Source organism: Lissotriton vulgaris, chromosome 10 (genome assembly GCF_964263255.1).
Source record: "Lissotriton vulgaris chromosome 10, aLisVul1.2, whole genome shotgun sequence".
Lineage (NCBI taxonomy): Eukaryota > Metazoa > Chordata > Amphibia > Caudata > Salamandridae > Lissotriton > Lissotriton vulgaris.
The window spans coordinates 7368722-7390695 of record NC_141698.1 but is presented as its reverse complement, the minus strand read 5'-3'; the positions used below and the strand labels follow the sequence as shown (position 1 = coordinate 7390695).

At 53.8% G+C, this 21974-nt stretch overlaps 1 protein-coding gene across 2 annotated transcripts in view; it reads left to right on the top strand.

Annotated features, from left to right (window-relative positions):
• Positions 1-21974, top strand: part of HUWE1 (HECT, UBA and WWE domain containing E3 ubiquitin protein ligase 1) — a 1800886-nt gene that overhangs the window by 1089634 nt on the left and 689278 nt on the right. For both annotated transcript variants that reach the window (XM_086940169.1, XM_086940170.1), the window contains 2 exons: positions 11007-11134; positions 20547-20715. In XM_086940169.1, coding sequence (XP_086796295.1) covers positions 11007-11134; positions 20547-20715 — 297 coding nt within the window. The remainder of the gene's footprint in view (positions 1-11006; positions 11135-20546; positions 20716-21974) is intronic.

The following is a 21974-nucleotide window of genomic DNA, read 5'->3' as shown; positions in this document are numbered from 1 at the left end:
CAGTCTTTAGGCTAAACTCTAGAGGGCGTGTTAAGCCAGCTGTTATACCATCACATATACCTCTTGAACACCAAGTGAAAGGACACCACACAAGTTGTTATGAAAATAAACAGATATTTATTTATAACACAACAACCCTGGACTCTTTATGAGGACAGGGTACTAAGCACAATACAAAACTCTTAAAGAAATACTGAAAGTCGCACCGGTGCTCACTACGCATCTGCCGGCTAGAACCAGTTCCAGGGGCACACCAGCCCCTGACCTGGGGAAAGTCCGGCATGGGAGAGGGGTGTAACCACCCCCCTTCCTGGTCCCACCCCTAGGGCAGGACCTAGTCGCGTACCCACCCCTTTCTTTAGAATAAAGGCAGGAGCGGGGACCCTTCCAAATTAGATCATCTTTGAATCGAGAAACTTTCTACGAAAGGAACTCTCGACTTCTTCTCAAGATTTCTCCCTTGTGACTAAGGAGTAGTCACCCTGCATCCGCAGGCACCATCTAAGAACTCTGCGGTTTGCTGCACGTCCTTCCTCAGGAATCCGACCGACCAGCTTGACGAGACCCGGCTTCCCTGGCACCTCTGACCTCTACCCACATCGTCAGCTCAGCTGAGATCCATGGGTGCGATGAGACCTCGAGGGACCGGCCATCATCAGAACTGCACGACTTCTATCCAGCACGACCGCCGAGGGATCCTCTGGTGAGTGCTTTGGGGTCCGAGAAGCCCCGACCCAGAGCAGCTCCAGCACCGAAGTTCAGCCTCCCAGCATCTCCATGATCTGCGTGGGGCCCTTCTGCTTTTTGCTGCTCATCACGTTGTCTGGCTACTAGCCCGCTGGCTTGTGGCCTTCTCGACGACTCCCGACAACAACGCTGCTGGTCTGGTTGCTCCAGACTGGCCGTTGCTCCCTTCTGAAAGAGGAGCACCCCGGACCCTCCTGGTCCACTCAAGACGCCATTTTAGGTCCACCACGTGGCCCTGAATTTGCCAAGGCTTGTTGCCCCCAATCCTGGGCCCAGCAACGCCGACAGCATCAACCATCGTGGGACAGCTCGCACCTCCATCCTGGTCGCCGACAACGCTTCCTGGTCCGTGAGACTGCAGAGCCTAGCGTCGCCCACTCACCTAGTCGAGGTGACTACCATCCGGTGCCCTCCTGGTGCCCTCGGACTACTGGCTAGTAGTCACGAACTTGGTCCCCTCTGCTTTCAGGTGTCATCCATCTTCGATCCAGGCTTTGATCACTTCGAACTTTCTTCACTGGTCGCCTGCCAGCAACTCCTTCCTTCAGGCTCCTGGTTCGTCAGCGAGGATTCCCGACGTCTGTAAAGACCTATGCAGCCGCAGCCCCTGGGCTAGGTAACTTCGGCATTTCGGTGCCCCAGCATAGCCTCATTATCTAAGGGTCCAGAGTCACTCTCGCTTCCGACTTACCTTATCGGGTTCGCCCGAGAACACCAACTTTCCGTGCCCTCGGGCATTTGTGTAGATTGTGCACTTGAAGTATTTTCCTAAGAGTTTTGTTGTGTGCTTAGTACCCTGTCCTCATAAAGAGTACAGGGCTGTTTTTGACTTAAAATAAATACACTGTTTATTTTCATAACACTTGTGTGGTGTCCTTTCACTTGGTGTTCAAGGGGTATATGTGATGGTATAACAGCTGGCTTAACACGCCCTCTAGAGTTTAGCCCGAAGACTGCTCGTATCCACGCTACTAGGATAGCTGGTCTAAGGTTGACTTACAACCAATCACCATAAGGGTCGTTTGGACTGATGCATAGTGATCACTAGAATAGTGAGCACTGCATATCGGGCCAACTTCTCACACTCGGTTTACCTAGCCCAGGGGCTGCGGCTGCATAGGGTTCAAATGTCGTTGGGAATCCTCGTTGACGACCCAGGAGCCTGAAGTGGAAGTTGCTGGCAGGCGACCAGTGAAGATGTTCTGGGCTGATCCAAGGACGGATCAGTGAAGAAGGATACCTGTAAGCAGAGGGGACCGAGTTCTGAATCACTAGCCACTGATTAGCAGGGCACCAAGATGGCACAGGACGAGGACACTCAGCCAGGTGAAGAGGTGACACTGGATTCTGCTGCTGCACGGACCAGGGCGCTGATGTCGACCGGGCTGGAGGTGTGCGAGCTGTCCCACGTCGGATATCTGCTGCTGGCGATGCTGGATCCGGTGAAGGAGACAACATGCCTTGGCTAAGGCAAGCCCACGTGGCGACACAAAATGGCGTCTGGAGCGGACCAGGAGGGTCCGAGGAAGGTCCCCTTCAAGAGGAGACAAGGGCTAGTCTAGAGGAGCTAGACCAGCGGTGAAACAAACGTAGGACGTCGTCTGGAGGGTCACTAGCCAACGGGCAAGTGACCGGACAACTTGGCAAGCGACACAGAAGCAAAAGGGCCCCACGCAGATCTGGTGGATGCTGGGGGGCTGGACTTCGGTGCTCGTGCTGCTTGGGGTTGGTGCTTCTCTTACCCCATTGCACCCACTCGAGGGTCCCTCGGCGGTCGTGCTGGATCAGTGCTGTGCTGGTTCTGATGATAGCCGGGTCCTCTGGTCTCGTCGCACCCACGGTTCTCAGCTGTGCTGTAGAGGCAGGTAGAGGTCAGAGAGGGCAGGGAGTCCGGGTCTTGTCGTGCTGGTCGGTCTGGTTCCGGAGGAAGGACGTGCAGCAAACCGCAAGATACTTAGTTGGTGCCCGCTGATGCAGGGTGACTACTCCTTAGTCACAAGGGAGAAATCTTGAGAAGAAGTCTTGAGTTCCTTTCGTAGAAAGTAGTTTCAGGATTCAAAGATGATCTAATTTGGAAGGGTCCCTGCTCCTACCTTTATTCTAAAGAAAGGGGCTGGTACGCTACTAGGTCCTGCCTATGGGTGGGACCAGGAAGGGGGGTGGTTACACCCCTCTCCCTGTCCGGACTTTCCCCAGCTCAGGGGCTGGTGTGCCCCTGGAACTGGATCTGAAAGAAACACGTTAGTGTTAGATTCCTTACCTTAGAATATCCCCAGGCGTCAGTCTGGATCCGGAAACTTTTGCGTAGCAGTACCCCTGCGCGTCGGTAGGCGTCGTCTGCAGGCGTCCCCTGCGGCTCCGCGTCCGTCGTCGGCGTCGTGCGCCGTGATGACGTCGCTGGAGTATATAGACGCCGCCTCCGCGCGCTGACGTCAGTTCTTCTTTTTTCCGCGCCAGTGGACGCAGATCTGAAGAGCAGTACTCCGGTCTTTTGACCAAGTTTTTCGAATTGTTATTTCACTCTTTGTGCCTGATAGGATGCCTGGGTTCAAGCACTGTGATGACTGTGAGCGCACGATGTCGGTCACAGACCATCACCGCCTCTGTCTCCGGTGTCTGGGCCCCGACCACGACGTGGACTCCTGCGTCGACTGCCGGGCCCTTACCAACAAGGCTAGGCGGGAGCGGTCCCGCAAGCTACGGGAGCTCCGGGTGTCGGCCCCACGTCGGGACCGGGAGCGGTCCCGGTCCGGCCGGAGGTCGAGAGAGCGTTCGAGGGAGCGGTCGCGGAGCCGCGCCGAGCGTTCCGGAAGTCGACACCACTCGTCAGGCTCATCAGGTAAGAAGCACAAGAAGTCGGGCGTCGTCATCGTACCCCCGACTCCCCCCGACGCGGCCGGGGGCTCGGGTGACCCCAACCCCGCGGCTCCGCGAGAGTCGCCGGCGCGGCCTGCCTCATACCCTCCGGTCCCTGGGCACGGCGCGACGCCTGAGGAGATCGAGGCGTTCCTCATGGCCATGAGGGCGCTCGGTTCTCCGACGGGGCCTACGGCGCCTTCAGGCCCAGTGCCACCGTCTGGGGGCCCTAGTGGTTCGGGTGTCCCTGCCTCGGCGCCGTCGGGTGCTCCGGCGCCGCCGACGGCTCCGACCCCGGCGCCGCAAGGGCCTTCGGGATCGGCGCCGGCTGGTCTTCCGGCCTCTCCGGCGTCGTTACCATCGGGGTTACCCCCGACGCCGTACCCGCGCGGCGCCGGTTCTCCGGTGCCGGCTCCGGCTGGCAACGGGGCTCCGACGCCGGCTCCGGGCGGCGCTGTCCCCTTACCTTCCCCGACGCCGGACGCGGAGTCGGACCGGCGTCGCTCGACGCCGGGCTCGGCGCCGGTGGGGCCCATGAACCCCGAGGAGCCGGTCTACATCATTGACTCCGAATACGGAGAGGGTGAAGAGTTCGGTGAAGGTTGGGAGGGGTCCGAGGACCCTCTGTCACGCGAGTGCCAGTATGACCCGGACTGGACAGGTGACTTGGGGGATGCCAGTGGTCTGGACGACTCTCCTAACCCTGGTTTGATCTCTCCTCCATCCGTGGCATCGGTGGAGGGAGCTGCATTTTCAGTGGTGCTGATGAGGGCTGCCAAGGCCTTACACCTTGAGCTCCCCGTCGCGGCCGTGAGGCCTAACATCCTCACTGAGGTCTTCAAACCGCAGTCATGCCCACAGGAGCCACTGCTGCCGTTTAATGAAGCCTTGTCAGACGTTCTGTTGGGCACGTGGTCCAGCCCCGCTTCAGGTGCGCCTGTTGATCGGAACGTGGCCAGGCGCCACCGTCCTTGTCCGGACGACCCCAAGTTCCTGTCTACCCACCCCACTCCTGAGAGTCTGGTGATCCAGGCCTCGACCTCCCAGTCCGCATTCCCGTCGGCCCCGCCCGACCGGGAATCCAAGAGGTATGACCAGTTTGGCAAGAAGGTCTTCTCGTCCATTAGTTTGGGCCTGCGGTCTTGCAACACCGCTTGCCTCTTGGGCCGCTACACCCACTCTGTGTGGGATACGGTCGCGGAACTGCTGCCAGAATGCCCCATGGAGGTGCGGGCAAAACTCGGTCAGGCTGTGGCTGAGGGCCGAGATGCAGCTAAATATTCGATACGGTGTGGTCTTGATACGACCGACTCGCTGGGCAGAGCTATGTCAACGACGGTGGCGATTCGTCGCCACGTCTGGCTGAGATCCGCCAACTTTTCGGCAGATGTCCAGAATACGTTGATGGACATGCCGTTCGATGGCTGTCACCTGTTCGGTGATAAGGCGGACCACGCGCTGGAACGCTTCAAGGACTCCAGGGTCACGGCCAAGTCCTTGGGTCTCTCGACCCAGCGTCAGCAACCGGGTTCGTTTCGTCCCTTTCGTGGCCAAGGAAGGGGCGCCCCCACACGTGCTGCCAGCCACGCGCCGCAACAATCCTTTCAACGCGGTGGCGGCCGTGGAAACCGCCGTGGTGGCGGTCGGGGACAACGGCGGGGTCAGACCACACCTCCCCCCGCAGCATCTGCCTCAAAATCCTCCTAGTCCGTGCTTTCGGCCCCATGTGACGCCAGTGGGTGGCAGGGTTCGCCATCACCACGCTCACTGGCGCACGATCACTTCGGACAGGTGGGTGCTGCAAATCGTCCGAAGGGGCTACTCCCTCCCCTTCGAGACCACTCCTCCAGCCATGCCACCGCAGAACCACCGTGTGTCGGGGGACCACTTGACACTTCTGCAGGAGGAAGTTACGGCCCTCTTGGCCAAGGGGGCCATCGAGCGCGTTCCTGGGCCAGAAGTAGGGCGTGGTTGCTATTCCCACTACTTTCTGGTACCCAAGAAGGACAAGGGGGGCCTACGTCCTATCTTGGATCTAAGGAACGTCAAAGGCTTCCTCCGGAAGGAGAAGTTCAAGATGTTGACGTTAGCTCAGGTCTTGGCTGCTCTAGACCCACAAGACTGGATGGTAGCGTTGGACTTGCAGGATGCCTATTTTCACATCCCCGTCCTGCCGGCCCACCGGCGTTACCTGCGGTTCACGGTAGGCCAGGAGCACTTTCAGTTTATCGTGCTTCCCTTCGGCCTTACCAGCGCCCCACGGGTGTTCACAAAGGTGATGGCGGTGGTCGCAGCCCATCTGCGCAGGTTGGGGGTCTCAGTCTTCCCCTACCTAGACGACTGGTTGTTGAAGGCGGGCTCGCCCCAGACAGTCGTCCGCCACCTTCAGATGACGGCAGACCTCTTGTACGACCTGGGGTTCTCATTCAATGTGCCGAAATCACACCTGTGTCCCTCTCAAAAGCTCCTTTTCATCGGAGCGGTTCTGGACTCGGCGCAGTTTCGGGTTTATCCTCCGGAACGGCGGGTCCGGGATATTCAGGCTTTGATTCCCATCTTTCAGCCGCTATCCCGGGTTTCGGTCAGGTTGACGCTGCGGCTGCTGGGACTGATGGCTTCCTGCATCCTTCTGGTGCATCACGCCCGGTGGCGGATGCGGGCTCTGCAGTGGGACCTGAAGTTTCAGTGGGCCCAGCATCAGGGCAACTTGTCCGACCACGTCTTGATCTCGGAGGGCACTGCGAGACAACTGCAGTGGTGGCTTACGGACCGCGATTGGGTCAGGGGCATGTCCCTCTCCCTTCCCCAACCGGAGCACGTTGTCGTGACGGACGCTTCCAGGGCTGGGGAGGCCACTTGGGAGAGGCGGAGATCAGAGGCATCTGGTCTCCGGCGGAGTCCCGGCTCCATATCAACCTGTTGGAGCTACGGGCGATTCGTCTAGCACTGAAGGCATTCCTCCCCTTTGTCAACGGGTGTGTAGTGCAGGTGTTCACGGACAACACCACCGCCATGTGGTACTGCAACAAACAAGGCGGGGTGGGGTCGTGGACCCTTTGCCAGGAGGCTCTGCGCCTCTGGCAGTGGCTGGAACGTCAGGGCGTGACTCTGACGGTTCAACACCTGGCAGGTTCCCTGAACGCCAGGGCGGACGAACTCAGCCGTCGGTGCTCGATGGATCACGAATGGCGTCTGAACTCGGACGTGGCGCAAGGTCTCTTTCTGCGATGGGGAGAGCCTTGGTTAGATCTATTCGCCACAGAAGAGAACGCGCAATGTCATCAGTTCTGCGCGTTGGAGTTTCCAAGACGGCACTCGCACGGCGACGCCTTTCGGCGCGAGTGGAGTTGCGGTCTGTTATACGCCTTTCCGCCTATACCACTTCTGCCCAGAGTGCTGAAGAAGATCAGGCGCGACCGGGCCCAAGTCATCCTTGTGGCCCCGGACTGGGCTCGAAGGTACTGGTATCCCGAGCTACTCAGCATGTCAGTCGGTCCCCCGATCCGCCTGCCCCTTCAGGAGGACCTTCTGTCGCAGCAGCAGGGGACGGTTCTCCACCCGAACCTGTCCAGTCTCCACCTCCATGCTTCGAGATTGAGCGGCGGCAGTTGAGGCCATTTGACTTGCCTCCTGAAGTCTGTGATGTAATTCTGGCAGCCAGGCGTCCCTCCACTAAGTCGGTATACGCCTGTCGGTGGAACAGATTTGTGGCATGGTGCACAGCAAAGGCTGTGGATCCACTCTCTGCCCCTCTTTCCGAGGTTCTTCTGTTTCTTCTCTCTCTTGCCCAGCAGGGCTCTGCTCTGGGCACTATCAAGGGCTACCTTTCTGCCCTTTCAGCCTTTTTAAGGCTTCCTGATCAGCCTTCTTTGTTCAAATCCCCGATTGTAACTCGATTCTTGAAGGGCATCACTCACATGTTTCCACCTGTTCCGTTTGTGATGCCTCAGTGGGATTTGAACCTGGTTCTGACCTTTCTGATGTGTGCTCCCTTTGAGCCCCTTCATTCTTGCCCTCTCCGTCTCCTGACTTTAAAGACGGCTTTCCTGGTTGCCATCACCTCTGCCAGGAGGGTGAGTGAGCTCCAGGCTCTTTCTGTCAAACCTCCTTTCTTGTCCATTCATCCTGACAAGGTGGTTCTGAGGACTAGACCTTCTTTCCTGCCCAAGGTTGTTTCGGCCTTTCACATCGGGCAGTCCATCACCCTCCCTTCCTTCTTCCCGCCTCCGCATCCTTCAAAGGATGAAGAGCGGCTCCATCGTCTGGACCCAAAACGTGCGCTTTCATTTTATATGGATCGCACACGCCAGTTCCGGGTGGATGACCAACTGTTTGTTGGCTACGTGGGTGCGAAGAAGGGACGGGCGGTCCATAAACGGACCATCTCTCGATGGGTCGTTCTCTGCATCAAAGCGTGCTACTCTTTGGCTCGAAAGGAGCCTCCTGTTGGGCTAAGGGCCCATTCCACTCGGGCCACGGCGGCTACTACTTCCTTGGGCCGGGGAGTCCCTTTGCAGGACATTTGCCAGGCGGCTACGTGGGCCTCGCTGCACACTTTCGCGAGGCACTACTGCCTGGACAGTCAAGTCCGGAGGGATGGCTTCTTTGGCCGTTCTGTCCTCCAGGACTTTCTGGTGTAGGAATGTATTGGTTCGCAGACCCACCACCGGGGTTGGTATTGCTGGGGTATCTATTCTAACGTAAGGAATCTAACACTAACGTGTTTCTTTCAGATGAACAAGTTACTTACCTTCGGTAACGATATATCTGTAAGAAACATTAGTTAGTGTTAGATTCCTTACCGAACCCACCCATCCTGCCCGTTCTGCGAACTGATACCTAGGGTTAACAACATCCCTTTCAGGGCCCTAGTTTTACATGGCACCAGTGTTGGTTCTCTCATGGCTCTGCGTCTCCTGGCGTGGAAAAGCTGTGTACAAAGAACTGACGTCAGCGCGCGGAGGCGGCGTCTATATACTCCAGCGACGTCATCACGACGCCGACGACGGACGCGGAGCCGCAGGGGACGCCTGCAGACGACGCCTACCGACGCGCAGGGGTACTGCTACGCAAAAGTTTCCGGATCCAGACTGACGCCTGGGGATATTCTAAGGTAAGGAATCTAACACTAACTAATGTTTCTTACAGATATATCGTTACCGAAGGTAAGTAACTTGTTCTTCAGGCCGGCATATGCACAGTGAGCACCGGGGTGCCACTTGCAGTCACCTTCCTATTCAGCCCTGCCTACCTAGGATACACAAAACCCTGTCTGGGATGGTGCTAGCACCGCCCCTGACAGGAAACCCTTTGTCCAAGCTCTCCTCGCTAGAAGGACTCCCAGCAGCAGGAGGTCAGACTTGTGTCTTTGGTGGCAGCATCCATTTTGTGATGCTGAGGCTCGAGTTAACTTTAACCGGGGTTCACAGTTACATACATGTCGTGTCCCTCTAGAAGGGTGGAATGCTAACCCCGTCGCCAGAATTGCCGAGGGGTTAGTATTCCAATTCGTATGACACCTTACTCGACATGTTTTGATAAAGCGATACCAAAGTTGGCAAATAACCGCGAGGATTATAATGCACTTCAGAGTATATGGTATGCGTTATCATGGAACAGCTATTACGACTTGGTTCCGCAAACAGGCTCAGCTCAGGCCAGAGCACCATCTCACATAATTCCAAGCACTCTGCCTTCAGGATTGATAAGGCCTGCCATAGGAGTGACTGATAGGAATACATGTGTCCATTTTAGGGTTAGATATAGGTATACTATATCTAAAGCAAAGGGTGATTACACCACCTTGCCCCAGCTGTCGTGCAGGCAGTTGTCAGATTTAGATGGCCAGCCAGGGGTGGCATAATGCATGCTGCAGCCCCTGGTAGGCCCTGGGTACACCTATGCCCTGGATACAGAGTCTGATAAGGTGGCCCAGTATCCAATTAGATATGTACCTAAGGTACATGGAATCCATTTTACAGAGAGAGCAGTAGGCCTGGGGCCCTGAATAGCAGGGTCCCAGGTCAACTAAGTCGGAAAACCAGCAAAACACCAGGCAAAAAAATGGGGGCAACCATAGTCAGGTATCCACCTTCCTACACAATACTATATCTACAGCAAAGGGTGATTACACCACCTGGCCCCAGCTGATTGATCAGCCAGTTGTGTCCGATTTGGATGGCCAGCCAGGGGTGGCATAATACATGCTGCAGCCCCTGGTAGGCCCTGAGTGCACCTATGCCCTGGGTACCTACGGTACACTGTACAGGGGCTGACAAGGTGACCCAGTATCCAATTAGATATGCACCTAAGGTACATGGTTGTCAATTTAGAGAGAGACAGCTAGGCTGTGGGTCTGATTAGCAGCCCACAGCCAGGGAACGTCGTAAACCAGTGAAGCAAAAAGCGAAAATCGGGGGTGACCATAGGATTGCAGACCCCACTCTCCTACACTAGCATCAGTGCAAGTTTAATGTGCTGAGTAGTTTGACATCAAACTTTTCAGTCTTCAGTGAAGCCAACCTGGTGCTGTGGAGTTTATAATGACAACCTCCCAGCACCACATACTCTCAATGGCAACACTGCACACACAGTGCCCAGGAATGGCCCTGGGTACTGTAGGGGGCACAGGGCTCATGCACCTGTGCCCACACCACTGACCTAGTGCACCCAGCTAGAGGCATGACTGAATTATGCCAGGTCAGTGTGTTTGTGGGCATGCACACAGGGATGTGTGCTATGCCGACTTTTAGTTCTGCACCAGGACACTCAGCCTGCAAAGGCAGTGTGTGTGTCAGGGTGCAAGGCCCCTAATGATGGTACAATAAGTGCTGCAGACCTTAGGGATCTTCTCTGGTCACAATGCCCTGGGTACCATTTACCAGGAGCTGACATGTGGCCAGAGATTCCAATTGGGTTTAGGCATTAGTGCAGTTTTTAGGGAAGGAACACAGGCCCTGGGCACCTTTTTGGCAGGGACCAAGGGCACACTTGGAGCACATCAGCAAAAAGTGGGGGCATACCATGCAAGAAAGATGGCACTTTCTCACAGAAGGGAAACAGGATTCACACTATGAAAAGAAGACAATCTGTGTTGGCAGTGCTGCTTATTCTAGACGTGCTTAATAGGACTTCTGGCACTACAAGTGGTTGGCCTAATTAGACAGTTTCTTCTCTGCCTGGAAGCTTGACCCTACTAAGACTGCTTGAAGGTCCAGTGATGAGCTCTTCTCGTGAAATGCAATTGATTCAGGATCTCTAGATTGAAATGTTTTCTATGCTGTACATTCCCAGCGTATTCTGAAACGTTTAATGGTTTAAAGTTTTGAAGTTTATTAATGCTCATTCACCAGCTTTCCTTCTCGAAGAGATGGTAGTTTTGCTAAGATATTTCTGGTTATTAGATTCCATGAACATCCTTGACCCAGAGGATGAGGAGGAGCACACTCAGGAAGAGGACAGCAGTGGCAGCAATGAAGATGAGGATGACAGTCAGGATGAAGAGGAAGAAGAGGAAGATGAGGATGATCAGGTGAGTGTTACTGGGGGCTAGAAGAAAACATTAGCAACTTGCTAGGGTATTCAAATCAATGTATTCTTACAGCACCCATTGCTAAAGTACCAATAACAACTTTAGCCTACAATCAACGTCTGCATAATTGTTAATTCTGAGAGTGGTGTAGCATGAGTACTTAGATCTGCTGTATGAAGTAGTTTACTTTGGTTTCCTTTTCTTTCTTTCTGTAAGTAGATATATATATATATATATATATATATATATATATATGTGTGTATATATATATGTGTGTATATATATATGTGTGTATATATATATGTGTGTATATATATATGTGTATATATATATATGTGTATATATATATATATATATATATATATATATATATATATAATATCTGATAGACTTCTAGCCACAGATTCCTTACCTTAATTATCCTAGGGTTTTTGTGAGCAGTACCCCTGTGTCAGTAGGTGGCGTCTGCATTGTCCGCACCAGAAGACTCTTGTGGTGCCTGTATAGGAGCCACCCCAGCGCACTGATGTCAATTCTTTTCTTTCTGCACTTGTCAGTGCGGCTCTGGAAAAGAGCTACCCCAGTTATCTTTTTGACTGACCTGTTGTAGGAAGCCTGGTTCTGTGTATACTATACCAAAGAGAGGTATAGTGTGCACATATTTCAGTGGAAACCCAAAGATAGGCAGAGGTAAAGTTAGATATAACCTTACTCTCTATTTGTGGTAGCTTGGTCGAGCAGTAAGGCAGTATCCGAGGACAGTGTTAAGCATTTGTTGTGTACACTCAGCAAATTAATTCACACACTCGAAGACTGAACTCAGACCAGTTAGTTACATTTGTTTACTCGAACCAAGCAAGCCTGGTACAGGTAAATGTAAATGGTACTTTTCAAGGCAGGTTGAACAATACAAGCAAGCTAAATGAAAATGTCTTTGTTACAGGTTTGTAAATCTTTTCAGTACAGTGGAAATTACTGTTACATTAATTTTCACATTACTTTATAGATTACTATCTGATAGTGTTGGCAAGTGGGTTATTGGTAGGGGCAAATGTAGGTCTGCCACTTGCAATAAGGCCACTAACACATGATGGGATCCAGCATAGGTCTTAGAAAATTATACCTATGCTCAACCCTTGGTAACGTGGCTGCGAGCAGACAGGCTTAACTTCAAAGACGGGTATGTGAAGCATTTAAAAACGCCATTTCAGTAAATAATTAAGACGCAACACAAAATAAAAATCCAACACCAATTTATAAAAATAGGTAATATTTTGTATCTTTTAAATGACGACAAAACGAAAAAAAATTAAATATTAGTCACTTTCTAGTGCTTAGAAACCAACAGTGCCCCTTTTAGTCATTTTGTTTTCTCTATCTGAAAGAAACAGGTTAGTGTTAGATTCCTTACCGTAGAATATCCCCAGGCGTCAGACTGGATCCATAAAGTTTTGCGTAGCAGTAACCCTGCGCGTTGGTAGACGTCGTCTGCGGCTCCGCGTCAGTCGTCTGCGGTGTCCCCTTCGGCGTCGGCCGGCGCCGTCCCCGATGCCTCCTCTGTCGGTTCCGACGTCGGGACGACGCCTATTGGCGCCGGTCTCGATGCCGATTGGGGATTTTCATCTCTATGAACTGTCCTCATTCGCTTATGACCCTGAGTCTCAGGAGATGGGGGAAGAGGAGTATTGGGAGGGGTCTGAGGACCCTCTGACAAGGGAATGTCAGTCTAACATGGACTGGACAGTAGACCTTGGGGAGGCCAGTGGCCTGGACACCTCTCCGGACACTGGATTCGTCTCTCCTCCTACCGTGGCTTCGGAGGAGGGCGCGATATATGGTGTGGTGTTGACTAGGGCTGCTAAGGCCTTGGGCCTTGAGCTCCCCGTCGCGGCTGTGAGGACTAACCTCCTCACTGAGGTCCTTAAGCCGCAGTTATGCTCCATGGAGCCTCTGCTGCCGTTTAATGAGGCCTTGACGGACGTTCTCTTGGGCACTTGGTCCAGGCCCGCTACAGGTTCGCCTGTAGATAGGAACGTGGCCAGACGCCACCGCCCGGCCCCAGGCGACCCATGTTTCCTGTCCACCCAACCCACCCCCGAGAGTCTGGTTATCCAGGCCTCTAACTCCCAGACCGCCTTCCCGTCTGCTCCCCCCGATCGGGAATCCAAGAGGTACGAGGCCTTTGGCAAGAAGGTGTTCTCGTCCCTTAGCTTGGGACTGCGGTCTTCCAACACTGCATGCCTCTTGGGCCGTTACACCCATTCTATATGGGATACGGTGGCGGAAGTGCTGCCAGAGTGCCCGTTGGAGGTATGGGCCAAACTCGGCCAAGCCCTAGTGGAGGGCCGGGACGCAGCAAAGTATTCAATCAGGTGCGGACTGGATACTACTGACTCGCTAGGCAGAGCGATGGCTACGATGGTGGCGATACGACGCCACGCCTGGCTGAGATCCCCCAACTTCTCGGCAGACGTCCAGAATACCCTCATGGACTTGCCGTTCGATGGCCGTCGCCTCTTTGGCGACAAGGCAGACCACGCGCTTGAGCGCTTTAAGGACTCCAGGGCTACGGCCAAGTCCTTGGGCCTCTCGGCCCCGCGCCAGCAAGTGGGTGCCTTTCGCTCCTTTCGTGGCCAAGGAAGGGGCGTCCCCACACGTGCCGCCAGCCACTCGCCGCAAACTATCGTCCAGCGCGGCGGCGGCCGTGGAAACCGCCGTGGAGGCGGTCGGGGAAACAAGCGGAGCCAGTCCACACCTGCCCCCGCAGCATCCGCCTCTAAACCCTCCTAGTCCGTGCTTTTCGGCCCATGTGACGCCAGTGGGCGGCAGGGTTCGCCATCACCACTCTCACTGGCGCACAGTCACTTCGGACAGGTGGGTGCTGCAGATCGTCCGAAGGGGCTACTCCCTCCCCTTCGAGACGACCCCTCAAGCCATGCCACCGCAACACCACCGCGTATCGGGGGATCACTTGCGGCTCCTGCAGGAGGAGGTTTCGGCCCTCTTGGCCAAGCGGGCCATCGAGCGTGTTCCTGGGCCAGAAGTAGGACGTGGTTGCTACTCCCACTACTTCCTGGTGCCCAAGAAGGGCAAAGGGGGCCTACGCCCTATCTTGGATCTGAGGAATGTCAACGGCTTCCTCTGGAAGGAGAAGTTCAAAATGCTGACACTGGCTCAGGTCTTGGCTGCCCTAGACCCAGGAGACTGAATGGTAGCGTTGGACTTGCAGGACGCATATTTCCACATCCCCGTCCTGCCGGCCCACCGGCGTTACCTGCGGTTCACGGTAGGCCTCGAGCACTTTCAGTTTACCGTGCTCCCCTTCGGCCTTACCAGCGCCCCACGGGTGTTCACGAAAGTGATGGCGGTGGTCGCAGCTCATCTGCGCAGGTTGGGGGTCTCAGTCTTCCCCTACCTAGACGACTGGTTGTTGAAGGCGGGCTCGCCCCAGGCAGTCGTCAGCCACCTCCAGACTACGGCAGATCTCCTGCACCAGCTGGGATTTTCCATCAATGTGCCGAAGTCACACCTGTGCCCCTCTCAGAAGCTCCTTTTCATCGGAGCGGTTCTCGACTCGGCGCAGTTTCGGGTTTACCCGCCCGAACAGCGGGTCCGGGATATACAGGTTCTGATTCCGGTCTTTCGCCCGTTATTCCGGGTTTCGGTCAGGTTGTCGCTGCGGCTTCTGGGGCTGATGGCCTCCTGCATCCTTCTGGTGCATCACGCACGGTGGCGGATGCGGGCTCTGCAGTGGGACCTGAAGTTTCAGTGGGCCCAGCATCAGGGCAACCTGTCCGACCATGTCCTGATCTCGGAGGGCACTGCGAGACAGCTGCAGTGGTGGCTCACGGACCGCGATTGGGTCAACGGCAGATCCCTCTCCCTTCCCCAACCGGAGCACGTAGTTGTGACGGACGCGTCCCTCCAGGGCTGGGGAGGCCACTTGGGAGAGGCGGAGATCAGAGGACTCTGGTCTCCGGCGGAGTCCCGGCTCCAACCTGTTGGAGCTGCGGGCGATTCGTCTGGCACTGAAAGCATTCCTCCCGTCTGTCCGAGGGAGTGCAGTGCAGGTGTTCACCGACAACACCACCGCCATGTGGTACTGCATTAAACAAGGCGGAGTGGGGTCGTGGACCCTTTGCCAGGAGGCTCTGCGTCTCTGGCAATGGCTGGAACATCAGGGCGTGACTCTGGTGGTTCAACACCTGGCAGGTTCCCTGAACGCCAGGGCGGACGAACTCAGCCGTCGGTGCTCGATGGATCACGAATGGCGTCTGAACTCGGACGTGGCGCAAGGCCTCTTTCTGCGATGGGAAGAGCCTTGCTTAGATCTATTCGCCACCGAAGAGAACGCGCAATGTCATCAGTTCTGCGCGTTGGAATTTCCAAGGCGGCACTCGCTCGGCGATGCTTTTCGTCGCGAGTGGAGCTGCGGTCTGTTGTACGCCTTTCCGCCTATACCTCTTCTGCCCAGAGTGCTGAAGAAGATCAAGCACGACCGGGCACAAGTCATCCTTGTGGCTCCGGACTGGGTTCGAAGGTACTGGTATCCCGAGCTACTCAGCATGTCAGTCGATCCCCCGATTTGTCTGCCTCTTCAGGAGGACCTTCTGGCGCAGCAGCAGGGGACGGTCCTCCACCCGAACCTGTCCAGTCTCCACCTCCATGCTTGGAGATTGAGCGGCGACAGTTGAGGCCATTTGACTTGCCTCCTGAAATTTGCAACATCATTCTGGCAGCCAGGCGTCCCTCCACAAAAACGGTATACGCCTGCAGGTGGAACAGATTTGTGCATGGTGCACAGCAAAGGCTGTGGATCCCCTCAATGCCCCTCTCTCGGAGGTTCTTCTCTTCCTTCTTTCTCTTGCCCAGCAGGGCTCTGCTCTGGGCACTATCAAGGGCAATCTTTCGGCTCTTTCAACCTTTCTGAGGCTGCCTGACCAACCTTCTTTGTTCAAGTCCCCTATAGTAAACAGATTTCTGAAAGGCATCACTCATACCTTTCCTCCTGTTCCCTTCGTGATGCCTCAGTGGGACTTGAACCTGGTTGTAACATTTCTGATGTGCGCTCCCTTTGAGCCACTTCACAACTGTCCTCTTCGCCTTCTTTCTTTGAAGACTGCCTTCCTGGTAGCCATCACCTCTGCCAGGAGAGTGAGTGAGCTCCCTCTCTTGTAAGCCTCCTTTCCTTTCAGTCCATCCGGACAAGGTTGTTTTGAGGACTAGTCCCTCCTTCTTGCCAAAGGTGGTCACGGCCTTCCACATTGGGCAGTCCATCACATTGCCCACCTTCTTTCCGCCTCCGCACCCCTCGAGAGAGGAGGAGAGGCTCCACCGTCTGGACCCAAAACGTGCCCTCTCGTTCTATCTGGATCGCACACGCCAGTTCCGGGTGGATGATCAACTCTTTGTTGGGTACGCGTGTAGGAGAGTAGGGTCTGCAATCCTATGATCACCCAGATGTTTTGCTTTTGTTTCACTGGTTTACGACTTTCTCTGGCTGTGGGCCTGCCAATCAGACCCACAGCCTGGCTGTTCTCTCTCTAAATTACAACATGTACCCTAGGTGCATTTACCAATTGGTACTGGGCCACCTTATCAGACCCTGTAACTCAGGGCATAGGTGTACCCAGGGCCTACCAGGGGCTGAAGCATGTATTATGCCACCCCTGGCTGGCCTCCTAAATTTGACACAACTGGCTGCATGACAGCTGGGGCAAAGTCGTGTAATCACCCTTTGCTGTAGATATAGTATACCTATATCTAACCCTAAAATGGACACACAGATTCCTATCAGTCACTCCTATGGCAGGCCTTGACAATCCTGAAGGCAGAGTGCTTGGAATCATGTGAGATGGTGCTCTGGCATGAGCTGAGCCTGTCTGCAGCTTGCGGAACAAAGTCCTAATAGCTGTTCCATGATATCGCATACCATATACTCTTAAGTGCATTATAATCCTCGCGGTTAAATGCTATCTTTGGCATTGCTTTATCAAAACATGTCGAGTAAGGTGTCATACGAATTGGAATACTAACCCCTCGCCAATTCTGGCGACGGGGTTAGCATTCCACCCTTCTAGAGGGACACTACATGTATGTAACTGTGAACCCCGGTTACAGTTAAACGAAGCCTCAGCTCCACAAAATGGATGCTGCCACCACAGACACGAGTCTGACCCCCTGCAGCTGGGAGTCCTTCCAGCGAGGGGAGCCTGGACAAAGGGTTTCCTGTCGAGGGCGGTGCTAGCACCATCCCAGACAGGGTTTTGTGTATCCTGGGTAGGCAGGAAGGTGACTGCTGAGTGGCACCCCGGTGCTCACTACGCATAGGCCGGTCTGAACCAGTTCCAGGGGCACACCAGCCCCTGGCCTGGGGAAAGTCCGGCATGGGAGAGGGGTGTAACCACCCCCCTCCTAGTCCCACCCATAGGCAGGACCTAGTCACCGGGTCAGCCCCTTTTTTTAGTATAAAGATAGGAGCGGGCCACCTGTTCAAATTAGATCATCTTTGGAATCAAGACACGACTTTCTGCGAAAGACATCAAGATTTCCTTCTTCAAGATTCTCCCTTGTGGCTAAGGAGTAGTCACCCTGCATCAAGCGGGCACCATCCTAAGAACACTGCGGTCTGCTGCAAGTCCTTCCTCCGGAATCCGACTGCCCAGCTCGACGAGACCCGGCTTCCCTGGCACCTCTGACCTCTACTCACCTCTACAGCAAAGCTGAGAACTGTGAGTGCGACGAGACCTCGAGGGACCGACGATCGCCAAGACTGCACGACTTCTTTGCAACAAGCCCACCGTGTGCTCCACTGGTGAGTGCTTTGGGGTCCGAGAAGCCCCAACCCTGAGCAGCTCCAGCACCGAAGATCAGCCCTGCAGCATCTCCACGATCTGCGTGGGGCCCTTCTGCTTTTGCCTGCTCACCGCGCTGTGTGGCTACTAGCCGGCTGGCTTGTGGCCTTCTTCATGACGCCCGACGACATCACTGCTGCTGGTCTGGTTGCTTCAGACTGGCCCTTGCTTCCTTCTTCAAGAGAGGCACCCCGGACCCTCCTGGTCCACTCCAGACGCCATTTTGAGTCCACCGTGTGGGCTTGAATTTGCCAAGGCTTTGTTGCCCAATCCTGGGTCCAGCGACGCCGACAGCTTCATCCATCGTGGGACAGCTCGCTCCTCCATCCTGGTCGCCGACAACGCCTCCTGGTCTGTGAGATCTGAGAGCACAGCGTCACCCACTCACCTAGTCGAGGTGGCTACAATCCGGTGCCCTCCTGGTGCCCACTGACTACTGGCTAGTAGTCTTGAACTTGGTCCCCTCTGCTTTCAGGTGTCATCTGTCTTCAAGATCCAGGCTTGGATCACTTCGAACTCTCTTCACTGGTCGCCTGCCAGCATCTTTCTTCCAGGCTCCTGGTCCGTCTACGAGGATTCCTGACGTCTTTTGAGACCTATGCAGCTGCAGCCCCTGGGCTAGGTAACTTCGGCATTTCGGTGCCCCAGCATAGCCTCACTATCCAAGGGTCAGGATCCACTTTCGTTTTCCTCCTACCAGGTCGGGTTCGCCCGAGAACACTAACTTTGTCATTACTAGCTACCATAGACTTTGTCCCGCATCACGCGTGAGAGTGCACACTCTGCACCCGAGTCCCCTAGGCCTCCTAGAAGTAATCTGAAGGTTCTATAGTCAAGACCTAGCGATTCCAAAGCCTATTAGTACTGTACTTACCTGCTAGTAATTTCGCATTCCACTTTCAGAGTATATGGTTTTCCGTGCCCCTCGGGCATTTGTATATACTGTGCTAACTTAAGTATTTTCGTAAGAGTTTTGTGTTGTGCTTAGTACCCTGTCCTCATAAAGAGTACAGGGCTGTTGTGATTTAAATAAATACACTGTTTATTTTCATAACACTTGTGTGGTGTCCTTTCACTGGGTATTCAAGGGGTATATGTGTGGTATAACAGCTGGCTTAACACGCCCTCTCGAGTCTTTAGCCTTAGACTGCTCGTATCCATGCTACTAGGATAGCTGGTCTATAAGGTTGACTTACAACCAATCATCAATAAGGGTTGCTGGACTGATACATAGTGTTCACTAGAATAGTGAGCACTGCATATTAGGCCACCTTCTCACAACGCGGGCGCTAAGAAAGGGACAGCGGTGCACAAGAGGACCATCTCTCGATGGATTATCATGTGCATTCAGGCGTGTTACTCCTTGGCTAAGAAGGAACCACCTGTTGGGCTACGGGCTCATTCCACTCGAGCCACGGACACTACAACTGCCTTGGGCCGAGGTGTGCCCTTGCAGGACATTTGCCAGGCAGCTACGTGGGCCTCGTTGCACACGTTTGCTAGGCACTACTGCCTGGACAGTCAAGTCCGGAGAGACGGCTACTTTGGCCGCTCCGTTCTCCAGGACTTTCTGGTGAAAATATTGGTTCGCAGACCCACCACCACGGGGATGGTATTGCTGGGGTATCTATTCTAAGGTAAGGAATCTATCACTAACGTGTCTCTTTCAGATGCACAAGTTACTACTTGTGTAACGTTATATCTGTAAGAGACATTAGTTAGTGATAGATTCCTTACCGACCCACCCATCCTCCCCGTTCTGCGAACCGATATCTAGGGTTAAGGTCATCCCCTTTCAGGGCCCTAGTTTCTTTGCACCAGTGTCGATTTTTGTCATGGCTCTGCGCTTCTGGCGCGGAAAAGCTGTGGCTAAGAACTGACGTCAGCACGCGGAGGCGGCGTCTAAGTACTCCGACGTCATCACGACGCCTACGACGGACGCGGAGCCGCAGACGACGCCTGCCGACGCGCAAGGGTACTGCTATGCAAAACTTTCCGGATCCAGTCTGACGCCTGGGGATATTCTTAGGTAAGGAATCTATCACTAACTAATGTCTCTTACAGATATATCGTTACACAAGTAGTAACTTGTGCGTTAGTGATAAGATTCCTTAACGCCCCATCCATCCTCCCTGTTCTGCGAACTTATTTCTAGGGTTAAGGTCATCCCTTTCAGGGCCCTAGTTTCAATGCACCAGTGGTCAGTATCTTGCATGGCTCTGCGTTCCTGGTGCAGAAAGTCATGTACAGAACGGACGTGAGCGAGGGCGGCGTCTAAGTAGATGCCCTGACGTCATCTCAGTGACCACGACGCCAACGACTTACGCGGAGCCGCACGACGCCACCTTCCGACGCGCAGGGGTAGTGTTGACAAAGTTTCCAGATCCAGTCTAACGCCATGGGGTAATTCTAAGGTAAGGAATCTATCACTAACTAATGTTTCTTACAGATATATCGTTACCGAAGTTAAGTAACTTGTTAGACTAGTTGACTGTTCATACTGCCTTGAAAAGACTTTGAATCGACTTACATTTGTATGTGTATTTGATGTACTGCAGGATGATGAGGAAGGTGAGGAAGGGGATGAGGATGACGACGATGATGGCTCAGAGATGGAACTAGATGAAGATTATCCTGACATGAATGCCTCCCCACTGGTGCGCTTTGAGCGGTTTGACCGTGAAGACGATCTCATCATAGAGTTTGACAACATGTTCTCTAGTGCAAGTAAGTCTTGTTCCTCACTCACTAGTGCAGTGTATAAGAACCAAGCTCTGTAGAGCAGAATAACCATGCAACTATTAACACTCTTATGTACAGTGTTGGCTGAAAATCTCTTGGCAGTATGGTCAGGGCAGCTTATGGAAAATTGAAGAATACTTATATATCAGGTTGCCTAGTCCTAGAACAAGGTACAATCAAGTGGACCATCTGTTATTCGAAACATTGTAAAATAGATGTTCAATGTGAAAGTTATATTTTGCTCATTACTTTACAGAAACCTTTTAGCTAAAAATACAGCAAATTTGCTTTTCTTTAATATTCGCAAGTTGTTACTAACGGTTGTTTCTTCCCAAAAATAACTCCTCTTTAAATTTTCCCTAGCCTTCAAACTGGTTCAGTAAACCGGTAATAGCAGGAGCTCTCGTGGTGATAGGTTGCATCAATGCACCTTTGTGAAAGTGCTCTTGTTCACTAGAGATTTTGGCCTCATCAGTTCCTCTTCTCCTCGTGCAAGAGATACAAGAATTTTTTTTCACTATTTTCATTGTTGTTCTTCAACTTCATACTTTTGACAACCAAAAGCGCTTAAGATGTAGATGTTGGTGCCTAGACAACCTTTCACCAATTTGTAGTGTTTGGAAGGAGGCCACCTCTCTGCCCTTCTGATAGCTACCTCTTTAGTCCTTGAAGTTAGAGGCATAAAGCATGTCTAGCTGTGGAACAGATGCTGTGCACACTCATTCTTTCTTGTATTGGGCTCAGATGATTAAGTTTTTTACTTGGAAGGAGTTTTAGTTTTTTCTGGGGGGGCCTGCTACCGATCGAAAAGCCAGGTCTTGAGAAGTCTTCTGAAGGCCCGCAGGTCCTGGGTCTGTTGTAGGCTTGTAGGGAAAGTGTTCCAGGTCTTGGCGGCGAGTTAGGAGAAGGACCTGCCGCCGACGGTGGTTATCTGGATGCGAGGGACTGTCACTTCGGACAGGTGGGTGCTGCAGATCGTCCGAAGGGGCTACTCCCTCCCCTTCGAGACGACCCCCCAAACCATGCCACCGCAACACCACCGCGTATCGGGGGATCATTTGCTGCTCCTGCAGGAGGAAGTTTCGGCCCTCTTGGCCAAGTGGGCCATCAAGCGCGTTCCTGGGCCAGAAGTAGTACGTGGTTGCTACTCCTACTACTTTCTGGTACCCAAGAAGAGCAAAGGGGGCCTTACGCCCTATCTTGGACCCACGGAACGTCAACGGCTTCCTCCGGAAGCAGAAGTT